At 40.8% G+C, this 26808-nt stretch overlaps 1 protein-coding gene and 1 long non-coding RNA gene across 5 annotated transcripts in view; one reads left to right on the top strand and one right to left on the bottom strand.

Moving 5' to 3' along the window:
- The window catches only part of fam83ha (family with sequence similarity 83 member Ha), a 49706-nt gene that overhangs the window by 14907 nt on the left and 7991 nt on the right, over positions 1-26808 (bottom strand). For 2 of the 4 annotated variants that reach the window (XM_024424382.2, XM_024424383.2), the window contains exons 2-3: positions 25287-25738; positions 17891-18055 (exon numbers count right to left, since the gene is read on the bottom strand). In XM_024424382.2, coding sequence (XP_024280150.1) covers positions 17891-18055; positions 25287-25730 — 609 coding nt within the window. In that variant the 5' untranslated portion in view covers positions 25731-25738. The remainder of the gene's footprint in view (positions 1-17890; positions 18056-25286; positions 25739-26808) is intronic. The other 2 variants (XM_042323468.1, XM_042323469.1) reach the window with 1 other exon arrangement.
- On the top strand, positions 1594-13335 carry LOC112252785. Its single transcript, XR_002953891.2, has 5 exons — positions 1594-2156; positions 10487-10638; positions 11507-11565; positions 11765-11910; positions 12406-13335. It is a non-coding gene; the product is annotated as an uncharacterized LOC112252785 (long non-coding RNA).

Raw genomic sequence — 26808 nt, 5'->3', positions numbered from 1 at the left:
TAACAGCTTTGCACACTCTTGGCATTCCCTCAACCAGCTTCATGATGCATTTCAATTACCAGGCGTGCCTTCTTAAAAGTTAATTTGTGGAATTTCTTTCCTTCTTAAAACTTCTTAAGGCTAGGTGGCACTATTTTCACATCCAGATGAAAAGTGTGCCCAAAGTAAACTGCCTGCTACTCAGGCCCAGAGGCTAGGAGATACATATTATTAGTAGATAGAAAGTAGATAGAAAACACTCTAAAACTGTTTGGAGGATGTCTGTGAGTATAATAAAACTTATTTGGCAGGCAAAACCCAGAGTACAAACAATCCAGGAAAAAACATTTTTGAGGTCACTCTCTTTTCAATGGGTTTTCAATGGAAATCTAGAATTCTAAGGTAGTTGCTTGCAGTTCCTATCGCTTCCACTAGATGTCAACAGTCTTTAAAAATTGGTTGATGTTTTTCCTTTGAGAAATGGAGAAGTAGGGCTGTCCAGAACAAGGGTCGAGTGAAGTGTACTGTTGTGGTTGAGGTGCGCAACCTGAAAGCACGCTACACTTTGTTTTCCTCCGTTATTGAACACAGTTTATTCCGTCTTAAATTTGATCGATTATTTACATTTAAAAATACCTAAAGTGTGATTAGGAAAGTTGTTTCAAATGTTTGGATCAAGTTTACAGGTAACTAATTAGATAATGTATAGTCATGTTGCGGGATTTGGAACCGGTGTATTTTCTGAATCATACGTGCCAAATAAGTTGACATTTTGGATATATAACGACAGAATATATCGAACAAAAGGACCATTTATGATGTTTAATGGACATATTGGTGTGCCAACAGAAGAAGATCTTCAAAGGTAAGGCATGCATTATATGTTATTTCTGACTTTTGTGTTGTGCCTGGCGGGTTCAATTATGATTTTCATGTGTATGTTTGATGGGGTGCTATCCTCAGATAATAGCATGGTTTGCTTTCGCCGTAAAGCCTTTTTTGAAATCTGACACTGTGGCTGGATTAACAAGAAGTTAATCGTTAAACCCATGTGTAACACGTGTATGATTTATGAATTATTATTATGAGTATTTCTGTTTTTTAATTTGGCGCACTGCTATTTCACTGGGTGTTGTTAAAGGAATTGGCGCGGGAAGGGATCACTAAGAAGTTAATGCATTTGAGCCAATCAGTTGTGTTGTGACAAGGTAGGGGTGGTTTACAGAAGATAGCCCTATTATGTCAAGAACAGCTCAAATAAGCAAAGAGAAACGACAGTCGATCATTACCTTAACACATGAAGGGGGTCAATCCAGAAAATTTCAAGAACTTTGAAAGTGCAGTTGCTAAAACCATCCGGCGCTATGATTTAACTGGCTCCATGAGGACCGCCTCTGCTGCAGAGGATACGTTCATTAGAGTTACCAGCCTCAGAAATAGCATCCCAAATAAATGATTCACAGAGTTCAAGTAACAGACACATCTCAACATCAACTGTTCAGAGGAGACGTGAATCAGGCCTTCATGGTCAAATTGCTGCAAAGAAACCACTACTAAAGGACACCAATAAGAAGAAGAGACTTGCTTGGGCCAAGAAACCCGAGCAATGGACATTAGACCGGTGGAGGAACAAGTTAGTGCTCTGGTATTGTGCCTGGGCAATCATTCACAAGCTCCACCACAGTCTGGACCTTGACTTCCTGATCACAGGCCACACGAAGTTTGCTCCCAACTGGTTCTTCGGCCTCATCAAGCAGCACGTCAGAAAGACCAGAGTGAACACTTTTTTCGAGATTGCTGGTGTTGTGAAGGACAGCTCTGTGACTGGTCAACATCCCACCACTGGTTGGACTGGAGGATGGTACGGTGCTGGTGGAAAGCTATGGCTGGCAACAACACCTGACTCCGTACTTCAGGCCGCTGCCACAGATCAGTACCAGCACTTCAGGTGAATATCATATTCATTGCATTGTATGAGGTTATTCTTCTCATCTAAACTTGGGAGGTGAATTGATGTTATGCAAGGTTGTAATTTCTTCTAAATATGTTTTCTTACTTCCTGTTTTACAGCTTCGATGCTCTTGAGCCTGGTGTTGTTGTCGCCAATGAATATTCGGACTCAGTTGGGACCAGGTTTCAGATGCTGCGCAACGGTGACATCCTTCCTCCCATAGATGGTACAAACAACTACACTAACTAACTACAAAAGGACATAAACAGGAATTACTATAAACTATAAATACAACAACAAACAAAAACCAACTAGCATTGTCATATGACTGGCGATCAGGAGCCCCTTCCCTTTGTATACTGAACAAAAATATAAATGCAACAGGCAACAATTTCAATGATTTTACTGGAGTTACAGATCAGGGAAATCAGTCAGTTGAAATAAATTCATTAGACCCTAATCTATGGATTTCACTGGACTGGGAATACAGATATGCATATGTTGGTACACAGATACACTATATACTGTATACAAAAGTATGTCATGGGTGGTCCTGGGAGGGAAAAGGGCTACCCACTTGGGAGCAATGAGTTTCTTCCCACAAATCAGCTGTTTGAGTGGCTAGTCCCAGAGGATGAAGATGCCAGATGTGGAGGTCCTGGGCTGGCATGGCTACACGTGGTCTGCGGTTGTGAGGCAGGTTGGACGTACTGCCAAATTCTCTAAAACAATGTTGGAGGCGGCTTATGGTAGTGAAATTAACATTAAATTATCTGGCAACAGGTCTGGTGGATATTCCTGCAGTCAGCATGCCAATTGCACACTTCATCAAAACTTGAGACATCTGTAGCATTGTGTTGTGTGACAAAACTGCACATTTTAGAGTGCACAAAATGCACCTGTATAATGATCGTGTTGTTTAATCAGCTTCTTGATATGCCACACCTGTCAGGTAGGTGTATTATCTTGTCAAAGGAGAAATGCTCACCAACAGGTATATAAACAAATATGTGCACAAAATTTGAGTGAAATAAGATTTTTGTTTGTATACAACATTTCTGGGATCTTTTATTTCAGCTCATGAAACATGGGACCAACACTTTACATTTATATTTTTGTTCTGTATATATGAAATCAGCACCATCCCTCTTGACGTGTTATTTGGTCCCAATTATCAGTAAAATCTTGAGACCTCCCACTTTCTTTTGCAATCAATCATTCTAGTGTATAATGGTGTTTGACAGTTATTTTTGAAAGAATCAAATACTAACATATTTGTTTTCTGAGTTTTAAAAATTAAAGCCTTCCCCAGCAGAATCAAGGGATCATATATTGGGTTGCATCTGTCCCTAAAGTCACCAAATATAACTGTTTATGGAGAGAAAACAAAATTGTGTAAAACAGGGAGTAACCACTCTTGTACTTTTGCCCAAGTGTTTGCAACTATGGGGCAAAACCAGCAAATATGTAACAAATCCTCTTCGATGCCCCATATTTGTAACATGTTGTTAGTTGCCAGAACATTATAAAATATCTTCAACTGAAGATAGTGGAGTCTAAGGTTGTTTTATAAATAAAACTGATCTTCTTTTGGGGCGGCAGCTGAAAGGTTGCTAGATCGAATCCCCGAGCTGACAAGGTAAAAATCTGTCGTTCTGCCCCTGAACAAGGCAGTTAACCCACTGTTCCTAGGCCATCATTGTAAATAATTGTTGGAATTGCTGCCAGTAACTGATTGTAATTATGATTTGCACATAGAGAATGTTCCCATACATCATGCACAGTGTTTCAGATAAAATACAATACCCATTACTATCAATGATATAATTTCAAAATAAGATCCCCTTTTCCAGAAACACATTCTGTTTCATTTGTATTTATTAATCAGTATATTTGAAATGAATCATGATTTGGCTTGGAAAATCTGTGATTTTTTTCTGGGGGACAATATTGAAAATGCAACCAAGCTTTAATTGATTCTTTGAAGAATAGGGATATGTCTATTAAGATACCATGCAGGAACCAAATAAAGTGCAAAGAGTTAATTTGTATACAATTAAATATTTTGGAATTGAGAAGTGGGTTTGTCTTTTCTAAGATTTTACTCGTACTTACATATTGTTTTTGGCTTTCAGGCTTTCAGAGATGGATTAAATATTCAATATTCCTAAAATTCAGCCTTCCATTGTCGTACGGATTACGTTGGACCTTTTCTGATTGACCATCCCCTATAACATGAAAGATCATGGCTTCAAACTGCTTAAAGAAAACCTTATCTGGCGATGGAAGTGACAGGAAGAGATAGCTGAACTGAGAGACAATTGAGGTGTTTATCAATGTCACTCTACCATATAAATACAAAGCTTTACCTTTCCACAGCAATAGTGTTATCAATCTTGGCTAGTTTCAAATCAAAGTTCTCCTTTACAAGATCCTTCATTCGCTTTGGAATGTGGATGCCAAGCATGTCCACTGGGCCGTTGCTCCACTTAATTGGTACACAACAGGGACAAATATAGTTGGACCCACTCTCAAAATGCATTTATCATAATTTGGTTTAAGAAAGTAATTCAAATCTCCAATAAGAGCATCTATTGATAATTGTTGTATCATCTGCATATATGGACATTTTGGTTATGAGACCCTTGATGCTCAGACCTACTACATTAGAATTGTTCCTGATTCTAACAGCCATCTTCTCGATAGCCAATAAGAATGAATAAGGCGGGGGCTCCCAAGTGGCGCAGCGGTCTAAGGCACTGCATCGCAGTGCTAGAGGCGTCACTATGTCACCCTTGATACTCAGACCTACTACCCCTCCCAGTCACTACACACCCTGGTTCGATCCTGGGCTGTATCACAACCGGCCGTGATTGGGTGTCCCATAGGGAAAAATTGGCCCAGCGTTGTCCGGGTTAGGGGAGGGTTTGGCTGGGGGGCTTTACTTGGCTCATCGCGCTCCAGTGACTCCTGCCGGCTGACCTCGGTTGTCAGGTGAACTGTGAACTGGGTTAAGCGGGCAAGTGTTAAGAAGCGCGGTTTGATGAGTCATGTTTTGGAGTACGCATGACTTGACCCGAGCCCGTTGGGGAGTTGCAGCCATGAGACAAGATTAAAATTGGGGAGAAAAAAAGTTTTAAAGTAAAAAGGTGAAACTGGATCCCCTTGTTGGACCCTAAACATTTCCATAAAACAACGAATATTGTCACCAATGTAGTGAACTTCAGTTAAGCCAGACTGTTCACTTTGAGTAATTTTGCTTATTACTTTCTTCATTCTAAATGTTAAACATTTTGACAGAATTACGGGTGGCACAGCACAAAGTGAAGGGTCTCCAGTTTTTGAGGTGTACAGGGCTTAGTAATGTAATGTAGTAATGTAATCAGTCCCTCTCTTTGGGTTGTTGATAGTTCCCCCTGTTCAAATGAAAAATGTAAGTACAGTTTAAGTCAGACGTTTACATACACCTTAATCCAAGTAAAAATTCCCTGTCTTAGGTCAGTTAAGATCACCACTTTATTTTAAGAATGTGAAATGTCAGAATAATAGTAGAGAATTATTTATTTCAGATTTTATTTAATTCATCACATTCACAGTGAGTCAGAAGTTTACATACACTCAATTAGTATTTGGTAGCATTGCCTTTAAATTGTTTAATTTGGGTCAAACATTTCTGGTAGCCTTCCACAAGCTTCCCACATTAAGTTGGGTGAATTTTGGCCCATTCCTCCTGACAGAGCTGGTGTAACCGAGTCAGGTTTGTGAGCCTCCTTGCTCGCACACGCTTTTTCAGTTCTGCCCACCATTTTCTATGGGATTGAAGTCAGGGCTTTGTGATGGCCACTCCAATATCTTGACTTTTGTTGTCCTTAAGCCATTTTGCCACAACTTTAGACAACTTTGGGTCATTGTCCATTTGGAAGACCCATTTGCGACCAAGCTTGAACTTCCTGACTGATGTCTTGAGATGTTGCTTCAATATATCCACAAAATTTTCCTACCTCATGATGCCATCTATTTTGTGAAGTGCACCAGACCCTCCTGCAGCAAAACAGGCCCACAACATGATGCTGCCACCCCAGTGCTTCACGGTTGGGATGGTGTTCCTCGGCTTGCAAGCCTCCCCCTTTTTCCTCCAAATGTAACGATGGTTATTATGGCCAAACAGTTCTATTTTTGTTTCAGACCAGAGGACATTTCTCCAAAAAGTATGATCTTTGTCACCATGTGCAGTTGCAAACCGTAGTCTGGCTTTTTCATGGCAGTTTTGGAGCAGGGGCTTCTTCCTTGTTGAGCGGCCTTTCAGGTTATGTCGATATAGGACTCGTTTTACTGTGGATATAGATACATTTGTACATGTTTCCTCCAGCATCTTCACAAGGTCCTTTGCTGTTGTTCTGGGATTGAGTTGCACTTTTCGCAGCAAAGTACGTTCATCTCTAGGAGACAGAATGCGTCTCCTTCCTGAGCGGTATGACGGCTGCGTGGTCCCATGGTGCTTATACTTGCGTACTATTGTTTGTTCAGATTAACGTGGTACCTTCAGGCATTTGGAAATTGCTCCCAAGGATGAACTAGACTTGTGGAGGTCTACCATTTATTTTCTGAGGTCTTTTGATTTTCCCATGATGTCAAGCAAAGAGGCACTGGGTTTGAAGGTAGGCCTTGAAATCTCCACATGTACACCTCCAATTGACTCAAATGATGTCAATTATCCTATCAGAAGCATCTAAAGCCATGACATAATTTTCTGTAAATTTCCAAGCTGTTTAAAGGCACAATCAACTTAGTGTATGTAAACTTCTGACCTACTGGAATTGTGATTTAGTGAATTACAAGTGAAATAATCTGTCTGTAAACAATTGTTGGAACAATTACCTGTGTCATGAACAAAGTAGATGTCCTAACCAACTTGCCAAAACTATAGTTTGTTAACAAGAAATGTGTGGAGTGGTTAAAAAAACAAGTTTTAATGATTCCAACCTAAGTGTATGTAAACTTCCGACTTCAACTGTAGGTGAGCAAATATTATATTATTTGCACCCCTCAATTGGTATACCATTGAAGCCAGGAGATTTACCAGTTTGGAAGAGTTAATTGCCATTAGTAGTTCATCATCAGCGATCAAACCCTCACAGGATGATTTTTGTATTTCTGTTAAATGGTTCTCATAGTCTTCAGGGATGCCTTTTCTATTACAAAATTCAGACAAGCAAATGAGGCCCTTCTTATCATGGTCCGATAGCAGAGATTCAGTTCATATTGGGCGTCATGACCCTTCGGCGTACAGTCTGCACAGGAATCCATCTGTCCGCCTACTCTTCATTACGTATAGAGAAGCAATGAGCATGCATTTCCAAGAGTATCCCTCTTCACTCAGTAGCTAAAGTTTGAGTTCGTTAGGTCAACGTTGTTGGGTTTACATTACGCCTTTCCAGAGGTACGATGGCTTTAATGGGTTCTTCCGTCTGAAAGACACTAAATGTTCCTTCCCTTAATATTGCATGATCTCTTAAATTCTGTCTGCATTATGGACACTCACATGTTAACCATACTCTCATACACCCCTAGATGACACATTAGTCGTCTAGATCCCTGCCTCTTTAATGTCAACTGTAAGTGATGTTCTGTTCAACATTGAAGTGGAAACAAGATCTAGGTGAAACAACAGCTCAGCAAACTCACTACTGTGACTGTAACCTTTCCAACAAGTTTTGTCAAAACTGCCTCTGGAAGAAACATCAGCACAAGTGCTGTTTGTCGGGAGCTTCATGAAATGGGTTTCCATGGCCAAAACTTTCATGAAGCTCACAAGCCTAAGATCACCATGTGCAATGCCAAGCGTCAGCTGGAGTGGTGTAAAGCTTGCAGCCTTGGACTCTGGAGCAGTGGAAATGTGTTCTGTGGAGTGATGAATCATTCTTCACCATCTGGCAGTCCGATGGTTGAATCTGGGTTTGGCGTATGCCAGGAGAACGCTACATGACAGAATGCATAGTCCCAACTGTATAGTTTGGTGGAAGCGGAAAAGGGTCTTGGGCTGTTTTTCATGGTTCGGGCTAGGCCACTTAGTTCCAGTGAAGGAAATCTTAACGCTACAACATAGAATGGCATTCTAGACGATTCTGTGCTTCAAACTGTGGCAACAGTTTAGGGGAGGCCATTTCCTGTTTCACCATCACAATGCTCCCGTGCACAAAGCGAGGTCCATACAGAAATGATTTGTTGAGATCGGTGTGGAAGAACACAAGCGAGGGTAACTGACCATGCGTCGTATGAGAAATATAAGAGATATGTTGCACAGCTCAAGCTACACATGGTTAATATTCACACATAGTATACAGTCTTGTAATGGTAGGGTGACTTTAGCTGGTCTATTTGATATCTAAAGGGTGCTTTCTGCCATAGCTACACATAGTCGTATGGCATATCGTTGTGCTATTTTGGGTATTGGTATCGCTTACCACGCTCACTGCTTGTAGGTCGTTTTATATATTGACTCTTTGCTTGGGCAGTGAGCTACCCTGAAGGAGCAGAGCCCATATCGCCTAGACTTGCATTATTCATTCTTTAATAAATGGTTAAACATATTTCTATGTGGTCTTTCCTCCTTTCTGAAATGAAGCGGAACCCAAGTGCCCGCGATTGCACCAATTAGATGCTAGCAGCAATCACTCCTAACTTACTTGGTGGTCCAATTAAGTCGACTCGTTCTGCTCACACTTCCTGCTGCCACGTGATGCTACTGCTAGTATGTTCACTTATTTTGCTCCCACTACCACCCTAACCTCCACCTATTAGGTTATGTTTTCCTGCTAGGGGATTGGTATAGCTTACCACACTCACTGCTTGTTTATATATGGATGCTTTGCTTGGGCAAGGAGTTACCCTGAAGGAGAAGAGCCTATGTTGCCAAGATTTGCATTATTCGTTCTTTAATACATGGTTAAACATATTTATATGTGGTGTTTCTTTTCTGAGCTGTAAATTACGTACTGAATATGAGGAAAGCCGTAGTCCTTTACTTCAGTCAATGACTAAAAGCACCCTCTTTGGCCTTATGGGTGGAATGATATTCATCTTTTTCATCATTAATAAAGTTTTTTTTTTTAACAACGAAAATCTGGTGTTTCCATGTCAAACAGTTTTGTTGTATTTAAGTCTTCTGTGATGTATATAAAGTGTAGTATTGGGATGCAAACTCAATATAGTATACATTTAAAGTCTACATCTGTCACGTCCTGACCGTAGTTCCTTTTTTATGTCACTATGTGTTTGGCCTGGTATGGTTCCCAATCAGAGGCCGCTGGCAATCGTTGTCTCTGATTGAGAACCATACATAGGCAGCCTGTTTTTCCCACTTGAGTTGTGGGTAGTTGTTTTCTGTCTCTACCAGACAGGACTGTTTCGGTTGTTCTTTTGTTTACTTTGTGTTTCAGTGTTCAGTTATGGAATAAATTTAACATGGACACTTACCACTCTGCGCTTTGGTCCTCTTCTCCTTCCACCAACGAAAACCGTTACAATATCTGACATGGTACAAGTGTCTTATTTCTTTAAACCCATAACCATGTGTCTGAGGTGTATCCTTGTGTTACAAAATAGATTTGTTTAATACTACCAAGAATCACTCTGTGTGACCTTGATTTAGCCCTCTGCAGTAAAAGGTTATGAAAAAAAAAGAAAATCAAGTTTGAAAGTAAAAAATGTTTAACACCTTTTTCTCCCCAATTTCGTGATATCCAATTGGAAGTACCAGTCTTGTCCCATTGCCGTAACTCCCGTATGGACTCGGAAGAGGCGAAGGTCGTTCGTCCTCCGGCTGGGATGCCAAGCCTCACTGCTTCTTGACACAATGCTCGCTTAACCCGGAAGCCAGCCGCACCAAAGTGTTGGAGGAAACACCGTACACCTGGCGACCGTGTCAGTGTGCATGCACCCGGCCAGCCACAGAAGTCTCTAGAGCGCGATGGGACAAGGACATTCCAGCCGGCCAAACCCTCCCATAATCCGGACGACGCTGGGGAAATTGTGCACTCATCGTTCTCCTGGTCGCAGCGGTTGCGACACAGCCTGGGATCGAACCAGGACCTGCTAGCACTGCGATTCAGTGCCTTAGACCGTTGCACTACTCGGGAGGCCAAGTTTCAAAGTTAAAGGGGAATTTCACCCTGGCTCTGCCACAGAATATAGTCATTACTATATTAATAACATTACATTTTTATCATAAATATCACAATTATCCAAACCACAAGCTAGAACTAGCATATTTTCATCTCACTGGTAGAATTGCAAAGTTTTGACTTCCTGTGTATTCGTCTGCTCATAGTGAAGCACAAAGTCCAGCATTCATAGCAAATGTAGATACCGCCCGCTAAGGTAGATGGGGCATTCCCACAAACTTGGATGATGGCATTGTGTATGTACTCAGAAGTTTTTTTGTTTACAATGTTGTTGTTTTTTACTAACGTTTGTCATCATGCCTCTGTGGTGTTCTGTGTTAATTACAAACAAGCACGAAAATGAGTTATCTTTCACCGTTCTACCTTTCCCCAGATGCTGCCAGTGGCTTGTGGCTATTAAGAATGATGCACCTTACGGTGAAAAAAAAAATACCAGAGGGATTTTAGGCTGAACTGATGGGGAATCCATTTCGACTCCAGCTGAGAGGTTTTCTGTCACAACAAATGGAAGATTCTCGATTAGAGGTAAACTAATATTAGCTAGCTTGCTAGCCTAGCTAGGTAGGTTAACTAGCTAATGTTACAGTCCTGTATTGAACTCTGAAAGCCATCTGATAAATCATATACAGTGGGGAGAACAAGTATTTGATACACTGCCGATTTTGCAGGTTTTCCTACTTACAAAGCATGTAGAGGTCTGTAATTTTAATCATAGGTACACTTCAACTGTGAGAGATTCTTACTGGTTGGTGGGTGATTAAATACTTATGTCATGCAATAAAATGCAAATTAATTACTTAAAAATCATACAATGTGATTTTCTGGATTTTTGTTTTAGATTCCGTCTCTCACAGTTGAAGTGTACCTATGATTAAAAAATTACAGACCTCTACATGCTTTATAATTAGGAAAACCTCCAAAATTGGCAGTGAATCAAATAGTTGTTCTCCCCACTGTAGCTATCTTTTTTGGTATACACACACTCAATACATTTTGCCAATACCATGGTAGTCACTGCTGGACTGGTAACTACCTTCGGCAGAGTAAAAATGTTTGTTCGTTCTATCTTTGACTGACGTTAGTTAACATAAGCTAGCTAATGTTAGCAAATAAGAGTAGCTCAATCTGGTAGCAATCCTTTCGATACTTGTGTGGAAAACACTCCGTTACAAAAAATGGAATTGTCGCTATAGCTAACTCACTCTGTTTGTGTGTTGGTAGCCATGATGAATGTGGTTGGTTCTCAGCCAGTCTCAGCTGGCTAGCAATCTTGCGATGCTAGATAGCAAGCTGACAATATTGAAATGTCGATGCTATGCTAAGCTAGCCAGTCTAATAGAGAACAATACAATTAGTTGGGTGGTTAAATTGTGTATTGTGTATTTTGTTGTAGGTGAATCCACAGAATCCACCAACATGCGCTTTCAACCCTTAGCTCTGCACAAGTTGAAGGTAAGTTGGCAAAAAATATTTACAAGCTGATGGCTAAGATAGCTCAATTTACAGTAAGCGTGGTATAAACATGAATTGGGTAGAGTTTGTATGGTTAGTGTTTGTGTTATAGGGTTACAGGTGGTTAAAGGTAGCCTGAGGACCATAGTCCCTTCCAGACCATGTCATCAATTATGCCTCTTCTTTTTTTTAAACTCAGGTTATTTGGAGTCATTCCAGTGCCCTGCTGAAAAAGACCCCAAAGCGGCGGCATTTTGGGTACACAAGCATGAGGGACCGGACACACCTTGCGGTTATAGAGCACAACAAGATTGTGGGACAGAAACCAGCAACGGACACTGAAAGGTATAAAATCCAGACTACAACAGTAATGACAACCACCTCATTCTTCTCTCTTCAGATTCTCCAAACACAATGCAAAGACACGTCTACAGAAATCCCCTGCAAAGGGCTACTAATTAACAAGAATGATCTGTCAAAGTCAATGTGCTGGGGGAGGTTTACAGACAGTACTTTGAGATGAGGAAGGGGGTTTTAGTTGTGCTTAGACAGTAAATGTATTGTTGTGTATGAGAGCGATTATGGTGTCATTTTTCCTCCATCTCCCATACACAACAATTCATACTGTGTAAGAAAAGCCCCCTAAGACTTTTCACACCTTTCTTTAGTCCCCCAGCCCATTCACTTTGTTACTTATCCTCTCAAAAGTAGCTCCCAATGTCCCCTTATTGTTCATAAACAATACTCTAGCCTGTCCCATTCGGTTGACACCTTTACCAACAAAGGCGTGTTGCCCTACATCCCTTCCACAATGCTAACACCACAACCATGTCTTTCCAGGAGACGTGTAGTACCAGCAAATATTCTGCAAGAGGACCAAACATTTGGTGGTTAAGAAGCTCTACACCACTTTCTGCAAAGTCTTATCCAGCTGGGCATTAACCGTAGACAGGACAAGACCATTCGCCATAAGCACAAAGAGTCTCAGCTTCACCAGCCCACCATGCTGAACATCATTGCCAATGTACCAAAGCTGGATATAGGACTATGTCTGCGTTTACACATGCAGCACAATTCTGATATTTGTTTGTTAACTAATTGGTATTTCCACCAATCAGATCGGTTCTGAAAAAGATCTGATGTGATTAAGACCAATTAGTGGCAAAAATATCAGAATTGGGCTGCCTGTGTCTCAAAATAAGTCCATGTAGAGCAGGGGTTTCCAACCCTGTTTCTGGAGAGCTACCCTCCTGTAGGTTTTCACTACAACCCCAGTTGTAACTCACCTGGATCAGCTTATCAACCAGCTAATTATTAGAGTCAGGTGTGCTAGATTAGGGTTGGAGTGAACCTACAGTACGGTATCTCTCCAGAAACTGGGTTGAAGAGCTCTGATGTAGGACCACCATAAAATAAATATGGATATTTTCTATCAATCTTTGAAATGTGTCTGCCTTTATGGATTTAAAGAATAGATGTATATAAACTGTACAGGGCTCTGTAGCATCAAACATATGCTAGACATTCAGAAATCTAAATGTTCATTTGTGAAAAATCTCAAATACAGGGGAGTGTACACTATTTACTAACTCAAGAAAACTGGTTATTCAACAAGAATGTTATATGGTAAAAGTAACATACCCCCAAAAATGTATGAACAGTGTAGTACAGTTCAGTGTTTCTCAGGTGTAGAGACACACAAGTCCAGAGAACTGTAGCTACAGATTGTTACACCAGATAATTTGATTTACCCAAATACTTTTGCCGATATTTTGTCTATTTCAAGTCTTCTCTCATTGATCGAGACAGGTCTCTGTCATCATGACATGCAGAACTTTTGGGGTGAACACCCAGCTGTCTCCAATGAGGTGTCCACCCCAAAGTTCTGCATTTCATGATGACAGAGCTCTGTTTTCGATCAATGAGAGAAGACTTAAAATAGACAAGATGGTGGCGTACACATGGTTGGATTACTCCATGTAGTAAAAATTATTTATTTTAATAAAGGAGAATTTTCTCAATTCAAATGGACCCCCTGCAACTGGACACAGACATTTTATGAGACTCCTGTTTCCCCCAAATTGAGGTCAAAGATGGCATCGCTAAGGCTGGTAGAAAATTCTGTGCTACACCAAACAGTACCTATCCTGTAACTCCCAGTGATGGATACCAAAGGTCTTTGGTTAAATCATATAATCTGGTGTAACAATCTGTAGCTAAGAGAACTGATGGTCATGATGAAATTGTCATTCACAAAGAAACATACATCATTAAGAAAATACAGCATGATCAGTGTACTAAAGTTCAGGGAATGCTTGTAAAGCTGTGGGAGTGTTATCATGATAAAACTGCCATTCAGCCCCTCATGAGTCATCTGCTTGAAATCCAGCATAGTCTAGAAGGGATAGAGTTCACGGGATACAGTTCTGCTACAATTACACACGCATGCAAAGGAATTATGTTTCTGTATCTAGAATCCACTCCAGGAAGAAATCCAGGCACAACACGATATTGTCTGTAAGACAATACAAATATTGTACAGTTGTACAGTTTGAACGACAGTTGAATATGTGACACATTAATGCCAAAATAGCACGCAAAACAGGCCAGCCCTGAATGATGGGTCGCCACTGCCTGATAGACATGACTGTAGGTAGATACTAGGTGTTTCTCAATATGCATATTACCGTGGTCCACACTCATGCTCCATGTGCATTCTCCGAGGACTTTCTCTTAAGTATGTTCTTGTGAGAACGAGAGTGAGAAAGCATAAAACATTACTTCTGAGAAGCACTCGCACTCCCCCTACTGTATTACCTCACGCTGCATCTCCCCATTCACTGAACATTCTTCCATCCAGGACAATGTCAACAATAAAGACGCAACAGGATATACACAAAGTAAGCATTTTACTTCATAATTATCAGATAGGAATATGTGAATCTTTGTAATCTAGCTAGCCAGTAAAACAGGCAAAAATTACCTAAAACGAATGTTATGCAAAGTACAATTGATGTCAATTCTTCGTGGGTAGCTAGCTAACAATTCTTTGTGGCTATCTGGCTAGCTAACAGTAGTAGGTGCTTTCTGTGGTGGTGGGGCAGCCAGCGGAAAATACAGAGCGTAGGGGTTGGTAATGTTCACCAGTTGCGCTGTGATTGGCTCAGTGTTCTGTCACTTATGGGGACACTACGTCACCACAAAATCTACGGGGAGAGCTCGAAAATTCAAGCCTCTAGAAGTGCCCATCCAAGAAGGCTCAAGGTCAATGACCACAGATAAAATGACATCAAATGACATATCTACAGTAGCTTTGATTGGACTGATCATGTCAACATCATACTTTTAAAAATGTATTTAGCAAGCTAGCAGACATCATCATGAATCAAGTCGACAATCTCCTGGCAAATCCTTTTCAATTCTTGTCATATGAAGAGAAATAATGAAGAGAAATTATACATAACATTTTGGTGTTCATCGGCCATTGAATATAAACATTACACAACACTTTGGAAAACCGCAAATTCAACCACTCATTGTTGAATTTGCGGTTTTCCAAAGTTTTGTGTTTGGAAGGAATCAGTGGCTAACTGCAAGCATTGCAAAGCAATCACTAGCCTGCTATTCAGTGGAGTGGATGTGTGGTGCAAATCTGGGTTTAAGGGTCTCTTTTCCAAGCTTAAAAGAATAAACATTCAACATTGGCCATGCTATCAATCCAGCATGACTTCTGCCGTGTCCAAAACAACTCCGTACTGGGAAATCTCAGACTCAATGAGTAAAAAAAAAAAAGCTCAGATTGGGAAAATTTGTTTTGAACGGTCATCCAACTCGGAATTCCAAGTCGGGAACTCTGGCCTCCTAGAGCTCCGACCTGAAGATCACTAATGTCATGATTCAACCTTGTTTTTTCCCCAAGTTCCCAGTTGTATTCAATGCACTATAAATCCAGAGAATGCCAGACTTTGATGATAAAATTTGCCCACAAAAGACCTTCCTGTTCAAGTGAGCACAGCACAACAAGAGACACCGAATAACAAAATGGTACATCATACATTGCATTTGAAGAACAATGGGAAAGTAATTCTGCTTTGAAAGTTGATAAACTTGTAACTTATAACTTACCTTATTTGTCTAGACCCATTCACACCCTCTTAAGCTTTAGCCCGAACCATCTCTATAAGGGTTGATCTGGGCGTGCTGTATTAAACAACAGCAGTCAAGCACCCAAGCTAACTTGCTAGCTACTTCCAGACACATAATCAGCTTTGGTGACTGTAACTGTGCTGCTGGCAACAATTGAATTACGCTTTGTTACCGGCATTTACTGACACCGGACATATTCAATGAGTGTTGGGCGTTCAAAAATGAATCAGTTATTCTGTGCCCTGGCACATTAAGATGAGTCTTTTGTTAAGAAATTTAGCTAGATAGCTAGCTAGGTAAACAATGAATCCCAACGCATGACTTAACGTTAGTTAGCGAGCCAGCCAGCTAATGTTAGCTAGCTAGCTAACAGTACACTTTAACATGAAATTAAAATACTTTGTCAAAATTAGAAATGTGTAATATCTCAAAATGTAGCTAGCGAGACTTTCTTACCCGTGGTCTGAAATTGGAGTAGATAGCCAGAACGAATTTAACAGCTAGTACATCTACCTACAGTTGCAGTGACATTCTATTAAAATGGACACTTGCGTAACGTTAGTGGAGTCTTTTTTGTTAAGACATGTAGCTAGCTAGCTTAGCTAGCTAAACAATGGACCATAATCACATGACATAACTACCCTGCATGAATCTGCAGGTAGCTAACCAGCCAGGTTCTATGGCTATAACTAGTCAAGCATATATATCTGAGATACGAAGAACAAGATCATACACATAACGTTAGCTAGCAACCCAGCAAGCTAAAGTTAGCTAGCTAACAGTACACATTTACTTGACATTAGGTTTATGCAGTTTTACTATGCGATACATTTTTTTTAAAGCCGCGTTTGACACAACGAGCTCCAATAGACAAACGTGTTCTATATGACAGACCAATCCAAACTAATTTCTTGGCATGTCCAGCCCGTCCATTATCTCAACCAATCATGGCTAATGGGAAGGTTGCTCCTTTTTTTCTGTGGCTAAACCAACTAGGCTCGTAATTTAACAATTTTATTCGTATTTACAGATGGCACACAAGTTTGATATTAAGGCACATGAATGTTCACATGTTCGAGAAGGCATTTCAAATGGCTCTACTGTGAAGTCGTGACTTGTGACATATGCCTCGTTTCCTGAATCGGGTCACAAATAGCCCTTGCACAGCCTGGAGGTGTGTTGGGTCATTGTCCTGTTGAAAAACAAATGATAGTCCCACTAAGAGCAAACCAGATGGGATGGTGTATCACTACAGAATGCTGTGGTAGCCATGCTTGTTAAGTGTGCCTTGGATTCTAAATAAATCACAGACAGTGTCACCAGCAAAGCACCCCCACAAAATCATACCTCCTCCTCCATGCATCACGTTGGGAACCACACATGTGGATATCATCTGTTCACCTACTCTGCGTCTCACGACGGTTGGAACCAAAAATCTCAAATTTGGACTCATCAGACCAAAGGACAGATTTCCACCGGTCTAATTTCCATTGCTTGTGTTCCTTGGCCCAAGCAAGTCTCTTCTTCTTATTCTTATTGGTGTTCTTTAGTAGTGTTTTTTTTGCAGCAATTTGACCATGAAGGCCTGATTCACGCAGTCTCCTCTGAACAGTTGATGTTGAGATGTGTCTGTTACCTGAACTCTGTGAAGCATTTATTTGGGCTGCCATTTCGGAGGCTGGTAACTTATTCTCTGCAGAAGAGGTAACTCAGAGCCCTCCGCACTGTTACAAAATTTGGGAGGCGCATGGCAATGTGGTACAAGAGCTCCATTTGACCTCGGCATGCCTCTGGAGGCTCCGCAAGTGTCACCACCCGCCTCTGACCACATTTTCGGATCAAGCCTAAATACGCTTTTAGTCTAGGCCTCTGTAATGGTTTAGTTCACAGAGTGGGCACAAATATATACATTAGCTTCAAATGTTAAAGCAAATGTTTTTAAGCATGCAATTGTGAGGCATTATACACGCTGCTCGACTAAAAGCCAAGACCCACTCTTCCTCCTGGGCAACTATGTGTGAAACACATCTCACTATCCTAGAAAAGCCTCAAACATAATGAAAACAGGCCCAGGTTACCCTAGGGTGAAATTCCCTTTTTAAAATTATCAATGTATCTTAATAGGAAAACTCCTTCACATACAGTACTTTCAAGATAGTGCATCACTTCATAGACTCACTTGAATGTTTTCCAGATTGACCCGGCAGTTGGAAGCCATGCTAGTGAAGTGGTGTGCATTCTGTTCATCCAGAATGATATACACGGCAACATTTCGCATGGCAGCATCCAGAATATCAGCAAAGATGTCCACATCTGTAAAAGTGTCCATTACCACAGCGATCACCTGGAGAGGACCACAGAGTACACTATCAGATATACTAACATTACACCTGCATTGGTTTCAAATGTTAAATAAAGCAATAGTGAGGCATTATACACACATCACATGCTGTGCAATTATTCTACATTTTCTATTGTAGTATTGCATATCCTTTCTGTTACACACCAACTGATATAGTATCGTCTGTCTCTGTGCTTGAAATTCATCAGCTTAGTGTATCAATGAAATTCAGATAATGAGTGGAATATATTGTTATATACAATCTAGAGGCCTCACCTATCAATCATGCGTAGGCACAAATCTGTACGTAAAAACCATGCATGGGATGATGTCCACGCAAAGTGTGAGATTTAGCAATATGAATGTTTGCTTGAGAGTGTGCCTAAATTTACACACAGCCATGACCATGCATACACACAGTGCCAAGTGGTAGAATAAGGGAACTGATTGTCAAGTGTAGGATGGGGAAAATACATGTTGAAAATGTGTGAAATTGTAAGAGTAATAATTAAATCATGTATTTCCATTGTGAATTCATGATACATATAAAGTACAAATTAGAGGCATGTCATTAGCAAAACGAACAGGAACATACACAGTCATGGCCAAAAGTTTTGAGAATGACACAAATATTAATTTTCAAAGTCTGCTGCCTCAGTTTGTATGATGGCAATTTGCATATACTCCAGAATGTTATGAAGAGTGATCAGATGAATTGCAATTAATTGAACTGAATCCCAAAAAAACATTTCCACTGCATTTCAGCCCTGCCACAAAAGGACCAGCTGACATCATGTCAGTGATTCCCTCGTTAACACAGGTGTTGACGAGGACAAGGCTGGAGATCACTCTGTCATGCTGATTGAGTTCGAATAACAGACTGGAAGCTTCAAAAGGTGGGTGGTGCTTGGAATCATTGTTCTTCCTCTCTATCAACCATGGTTACCTGCAAGGAAACACGTGCCGTCATCATTGCTTTGCACAAAAAGGGCTTCACAGGCAAGGATATTGCTGCCAGTAAGATTGCACCTAAATCAACCATTTATCGGATCATCAAGAACTTCAAGGAGAGCGGTTCAATTGTTGTGAAAAAAGGCTTCAGGGCGCCCAAGAAAGTCCAGCAAGCACCAGGACCATCTCCTAAAGTTGATTCAGCTGTGGGATCGGGGCACCACCAGTACAGAGCTTGCTCAGGAATGGCAGCAGGCAGGTGTGAGTGCATCTGCACGCACAGTGAGGCAAAGACTTTTGGAAGATGGCCTGGTGTCAAGAAGGGCAGCAAAGAAGCCACTTCTCTCCAGGAAAAACATCAGGGACAGACTGATATTCTGCAAAAGGTACAGGGATTGGACTGCTGAGGACTGGGGAATAGACATTTTCTCTGATGAATCCCCATTCCGATTGTTTGGGGCATCCGGAAAAAAGCTTGTCCGGAGAAGGCAATGTGAGCACTACCATCAGTCCTGTATCATACCAACAGTAAAGCATCCTGAGACCATGCATGTGTGGGGTTACTTCTCAGCCAAGGGAGTGGGCTCACTCACAATTTTGCCTAAGAACACAGCCATGAATAAAGAATGGTACCAACATATCCTCTGAGAGCAACTTCTACCAACCATCCAGGAACAGTTTGGTGACGAACAATGCCTTTCCAGCATGATGGAGCAACTTGCCATAAGGCAAAAGTGATAACTAAGTAGCTCGGAGAACAAAACATCGATATTTTGGGTCCATGGCCAGGAAACTCCCCGACCTTAATCCCATTGAGAACTTGCGGTCAATCCTCAAGAGGCGGGTGGACAAACAAAAACCCACAAATTATGACAAACTCCAAGCATTGATTATGCAAGAATGGGCTGCCATCAGTCAGGATGTGTCCCAGAAGTTAATTGACAGCATGCCAGGGCGGATTGCAGAGGTCTTGAAAAAGAAGGGTGAACACTGCAAATATTGAATATTAAGCATCAACTTCATGTAATTGTCAATAAAAGCCTTTGACACTTATGAAATGCTTGTAATTATACTTCTGTATTCCATAGTAACATCTGACAAAAATATCTAAAGACACTGAAGCAGCAACCTTTGTGGAAATTAATATTTGTGTCATTCTCAACTTTTGGCCACGGCTGTACAATTTATTGCACAACAGGTTGAAGACGAGGGGTTTCTTTGTCATGATGCCATCAATGGGTTCCCAAATATGAACGGCGCAATAGACGGAACCCACATCACCATAAAAGCACCATCCCAAAACAAGTTAATCTACAGTGCTTTCAGAAAGTATTCATACCCCTTGATTTATTCCACATTTTGTTGTGTTACAGCCTGAATTCAAAATTTATTAAATTGAGAAAAAACACAAAGCAAACAAGGAAATGTTTGCAAATGTATTTAAAATTAAATACAGAAATATCTAATTTACTGTACATAAGTATTCACACCCCTGAGTCAGTATTAGAATACCTTTGGCAGCGATTGCAGCTGTGAATCTTTCTGGGTAAATCTAAGAGCTTCGCACACTTGGATTGTTCAATATTTGCACATTATTCTTTTAACAATTCTTCAATGCTAGACAGCCATTTTCCAGTCTTGCCATAGATTTTCAAACCGATTTAAGTCAAAACTGTACCTAGGCCTCTCAGGAACATTCTATGTCGTCTTGGTAAGCAACTCCTGTGTATATTTGGCCTTATGTTTGAGATTATTTTCCTGCTGAAAGGTGAATTTATCTCCCAGTAGTTTTTGTTGGAAAGCAAACTGAACCAGGGTTTCCTGTAGGATTTTCCCTGTGCTTAGCTCTATTCTGTTTCTTTTTATCCCCCCCAAAAACTTGATAGTCTTTGCCAATGAACAGCATCCCTGTAATGGCATTCCTCCTCCTCTTCTGAGGAGGAGAAGCGAGAAGGATCGGGGGACCAATGCGCAGTGTGGTATGTGTCCATAACATTTATTATAAGATATAAACTGAACTCTATGAAAAACAAAACAATAAACGTGAACATGAACGAAACCGAAACAGTACCGTGTGGCGACACACACTGACACGGAAACAAACACCCACAACTCAAAAGTGAAACCCAGGCTACCTAAGTATGATTCTCAATCAGAGACAACTAAGACACCTGCCTCTGATTGAGAACCATTCTAGGCTGAACTCAAAACCCCAACATAGAAAAACACACATAGACTGCCCACCCCAACTCATGCCCTGACCATACTAAATAAAGACAAAACAAAAGAAATAAAGGTCAGAACATGACAATACCCATAACATGATGCAGCAACCACCATGCCTGAAAGAGTGGTACTCAGTGATGTGTTATGTTGGATTTCCCCAAAATACACTGCTCAAAAAAATAAAGGGAACACTAAAATAACACATCCTAGATTTGAATGAAAGAAATATTCTTATTAAATACATTTTTCTTTACATAGTTGAATGTACTGACAACAAAATCACACAAAAATGATCAATGGAAATCAAATTTATCAACCCATGGAGGTCTGGATTTGGAGTCACACTCAAAATTAAAGTGGAAAACCACACCACAGGCTGATCCAACTTTGATGTAATGCCCTTAAAACAAGTCCAAATGAGGCTCAGTAGTGTGTATGGCCTCCACGTGCCTGTATGACCTCCCTACAACGCCTGGGCATGCTCCTGTTGAGGTGCCGGATGGTCTCCTGAGGGATCTCCTCCCAGACCTGGACTAAAGCATCCGCCAACTCCTGGACAGTCTGTGGAGCGAGACATGATGTCCCAGATGTGCTCAATTGGATTCAGGTTTGGGGAACGGGCAGGCCAGTCCATAGCATCAATGCCTTCCTCTTGCAGGAACTGCTGACACACTCCAGCCACATGAGGTCTATCATTGTCTTGCATTAGGAGGAACCCAGGGCCAACCGCACCAGCATATGGTCTCACAAGGGGTCTGAGGATCTCATCTCGGTACCTAATGGCAGTCAGGCTACCTCTGGCGTGCACATGGAGGGCTGTGCGGCCCCCCAAAGAAATGCCACCCCACACTATGACTGACCCACCACCAAACCGGTCATGTTGATGCATGTTGCAGGCAGCAGAACGTTCTCCACGGCGTCTCCAGACTGTCACGTCTGTCACATGTGCTCAGTGTGAACCTGCTTTCATCTGTGAAGAGCACAGGGCGCCTGTGGCGAATTTGCCAATCTTGGTGTTCTCTGGAAAATGAAAAACGTCCTGCACGGTGTTGGGATGTAAGCACAACCCCCACCTGTGGACGACGGGCCCTCATACCACCCTCATGGAGTCTGTTTCTGACCATTTGAGCAGACACATGCACATTTGTGGCCTGCTGGAGGTCATTTTGCAGGGCTCTGGCAGTGCTCCTCCTGCTCCTCCTTGCACAAAGGCGGAGGTAGCGGTCCTGCTGCTGGGTTGTTGCCCTCCTACGGCCTCCTCCACATCTCCTGATGTACTGGCCTGTCTCCTGGTAGCGCCTCCATGCTCTGGACACTACGCTGACAGACACAGCAAACCTTCTTGCCACAACTCGCATTGATGTTCCATCCTGGAGCTGCACTACCTGAGCCACTTGTGTGGGTTGTAGACTCCGTCTCATGAGTGAAAGCACCGCCTGCATTCAAAAGTGACCAAAACATCAGCCAGGAAGCATAGGAACTGAGAAGTGGTCTGTGGTCCCCACCTGCAGAACCACTCCTTTATTGGGCGTGTCTTGCTAATTGCCTATAATTTCCACCTATTTTCTATTCCATTTGCACAACAGCATGTGAAATGTATTGTCAATCAGTGTTGCTTCCTCAGTGGACAGTTTGATTTCACAGAAGTGTGATTGACTTGGAGTTACATTGTGTTGTTTAAGTGTTCCCTTTATTTTTTTGAGCAGTGTATAACACTTTGTATTCAGGACATAGTTCATTTCTTTGCTATTTTTTGTTGTTGTTGCAGTTTCACTTGAGTGCTTTATTGCAAACAGGCTGCATGTTTTGGAATATTTGTATTCTGTACAGGCTTCCTTCTTTTCACTCTGTCATTTAAAGTTAGTATTGTGGAGTAACTAGAATGTTGTTGATCCATCCTCAGTTTTCTCGTACCACAGCCATTAAACTCTGTAACTGCCCGATGGTGAAATCCCTGAGTAGCTTCCTTCCTCTCCAGCAAGGATGTATCTTTGTAGTGACAGGATGTATTTACACACCATCCAACGTGTAATTACTAACTGTACCATGCTCAAATGGATATTCAATGTATTATTTTTTTCATTTTTACCCATTTACCAATAGAGGCCCTTCTTTGCGAGACATTGGAAAACCTCCCTGGTCTTTGTGGTTGAATATGTGTTTGAAATTCACTGCTCAACATAGGGATGTTACAGATAATTGTATTTTAGGGGTACAGAGATGAGTTAGTCATTCAACAGTCATGTTAAACACTATCATGGCACACCGAGTGAATCCATGCAACTTATTATGTGACCTGTTAAGCACATTTTTACACCTGAACTTATTTAGGCTTGCCATAACAAAGGGGTTGAATACCTACTGACTCAAGACATTTCAGCTTTTCATTTTTAACAAATTTGTAAACATTGCTGAAAACATAAGTCCACTTTGACATTATGGGGTATTGTGTGTAGGCCAATGACACAAGATCTCAATCTAATCCTTTTTAAATTCAGGCTGTAACATAATAAAATGTTTTAAAAAATCAAGGGGTGTGAATACTTTCTGAAGGTACTGTATGTGAACAGAAATGGCTTCCACTCGTAATGTGCAGGTGATAGGTTGTATGATGCCGAATGTGGTGGCAAGGTGGCTAGGTGGAATGTACAATTAGTTCATTCTGCAGAACAGCAATGTTGGCCTATACGCCTATAGGCGGGAGCTGTTGAGGATGGATGGCTTATTGGTGAGGATGAATGGCTTATTGGTGAGGATGAATGGCTTATTGGTGAGGATGGATGGCTTATTGGTGAGTGTTGCCTACTCATTTGAAGTATATTTGCCATTGCTAAAGCAACTTGAATTGTCCTAATGGTCCTCTCTTTGTAGCTATGTTTTTATTTTTACCGGTCAAGCCACAACTGAGCGAGCCAAATTGAACCTTTTGGTTGTACTCAATCTCTGAAACTAGCTCAATCTCTGAAACTAGCACCTCTATTTCAGTCTAAACATTACCTTTAAAAAATTGATTATTTTGGTTGCGCAGTTGTAGGCTATTTCATGGTACAGCGTTGTATATTCCAGGCTTTAAAGGGATGATTTTGACCATACCTGTATATGGTTAATTAGGGGCGCTTCGAAATGCACAAGCACTGAGGCTGAGAACAATTGGTATTTATTAACAGTTTCCTCCTACCGGTGTATGTATGACGTTTGTAGGATTGTTTGATAAATCACACCTTTTCTATGCGTAAGAACGTTTTAAATTCCGTTCGTAAGTAGTGTTTTAGAATAGTTTCTACGCAATATTGATAAATGAGGCCTCAGGTATTTCAGCAGTGGATTGTATACTACACTATAATTCTAAAGGACAGCACATACAGTAGAGTGACTCTTTCCACCTTGTCCTATTGAAGCACACTGGCTGATAGAGAATTGTGCAGTATTTACAGCCACATCCATACATGATTTGGTTTTACCTTGAACATAAAAAGTCAAATTGCTACATGTGTGAGGTAAAAATATAGAAATGCACAGTTCAGCAGTTATCAAACTAGTATATATGTTAAATAGGCACTACATAATTCTAGTTCAGTAGTTATTTGTTTTGAGCAGTTTAAGTGATATTTCATTGTATTGTTAGCAAATGACATGAGAATCATATCAAAAGTAAAGTGAATATTGCATTTTGAAAACTAGATACTTAGATTGAATATAGAAAATAATCTTGCAGCAACAGGGAATGTGAATTATTATGTGGATTATCATTCATGGATATTTTTTGTAGGGGTTGACACATTTTTCGTTAGGACAAATCAAATCTGACATTTTAAACCAGAAATTACAAACTTCAGAAGCCTTTTTAAACTTTGAATACACTACAAGTTTGCAGAGTGATCAAATTAAGACACTACATATGTAGTGAATTTGTTTGTTGTTCTCAGTCAATGGCGAACGTGCATAAAGATTGCAGAATTCTGCGAGATGGTCCAATGTGCCAATAAATCAGCAGAATCTAAAATTGGGATCATGTATACTCTGCTAATAACCAGACAAAAAAGAAAAACGGACATACTTGTTGAGCATTCTTGATAAGTCGACGAGCCTGCACCTTGATACTTGGCATATCTGGCTCAGAGGGGTTAACCAGTGTGGTGACATCGGTGGGGCCTATGAAGCGATGCTGTTCGGGCCAGCCAAGGTCAAGTCCGGGTGCATCCAAGTCAGAGTGGACGGGCCAGTATGTATCTGAAGAACCGTCTCCCCCAGACTCCACATATGGGAGCTCAGGCTGAGTGTTCTGGTACGGAACTTTCACTGTGTACTTAATGTGCTCAATTTCCTGTCTGGAAAGGAAGTCCACCACATCCGCACTCTGGAGGAATTCATAATAGCCCTCCAGGTCATCCTCCACAAGTGCGTCAATGGCCAGACGGTACTCCTCGCGGTAGTGGGGAGGCACATAGTTGGGGTCCAGGCGGTTATCCCCGGCTGAGGAACACTGAGAGCGGTGTGCCATACTGATTCCTGAGAGAGCCCAAAGAGAGGGTACACACAATGTGAGAAGTTGGTAGTGAGGAGAGATGGAAGGAAAGTTATAGAGTGGCAGATTGGTAGGCTATGATCAATTCTGCATATTTATACAAAATACAACATCACAATTTACACATTAAAATTTCATTATGCGTGTTCCCGTGTAACCTAACACAAAAATAAACTGGATAAGTGGAATGGGTGCATTCGGAAAGTATTCAGACCCCTTCCCCTTTTCCACATTTTGCTACGATACAGCCTTATTCTAAAATAGAATACATAAATGTTTGCCTCAATCTACACACAATACCCCATAATAACAAAGAGAAAACAGGTTTTCAGTAAATTTTGCAAATGTATAAAAAAAAATTATAATAATACTTTATTTACATAAGTATTCAGACCCTTTGCTATGAGACTCAAAATTGAGCTCAAGCGCATTCTGTTTCCATTGATTTCCTCCAACACATTGGTGTGGCTGGCTTCCGGGTTAAGTGGGCATTGTGTCAAGAAGCAGTGCGGCTTGTTTGGGTTGTGTTTCGGAGGACGCAGGGCTCTCAAACTTCGCCTCTCGCGAGTCCATAGCGATAAGACAATTGGATACCACGGAATTGGGGAGAAATAAGGTTAAAAAATAAATAAATAAGAAAAAGAGTATGCCTATAGTTAATAGCTTACAAGGGGAATTTAATATTAGTTTTAATATTGTAGTGAAAGATGAGAAGAACGTTTTGCCAAGGCTAAATGCAGGCTACTGTGCAACTCCTTATTTAGGTAGAATATAATTTTGAAACTTAAATGTATTTATAAAAATGTGTTTCATCATTATTATTATTGTATATCATTGTTATTATTGTACGCCTATTTACTCATCGAAACCAGAATTTTGAATATGCAAAACCTTTTTTTTTTTTTATTCTGTTGAGAAATGTTCATTGGCTAAATTTAATTTGATATGTTTAATTGTATGCTCTGTATTTTGTTTAAGATAGGTTATAAGTAGGTCTGTTGTAAAATATAGAACATTAGCCTATTTCTGTCATTTGTTGGGTATGGTAGGCACT

The sequence above is a fragment of the Oncorhynchus tshawytscha genome, linkage group LG06, assembly GCF_018296145.1.
Source record: "Oncorhynchus tshawytscha isolate Ot180627B linkage group LG06, Otsh_v2.0, whole genome shotgun sequence".
Classification (NCBI taxonomy): Eukaryota; Metazoa; Chordata; class Actinopteri; order Salmoniformes; family Salmonidae; genus Oncorhynchus; species Oncorhynchus tshawytscha.
The sequence above is the reverse complement of the archived record's forward strand: the minus strand, read 5'-3'. Positions and strand labels throughout refer to the sequence as shown.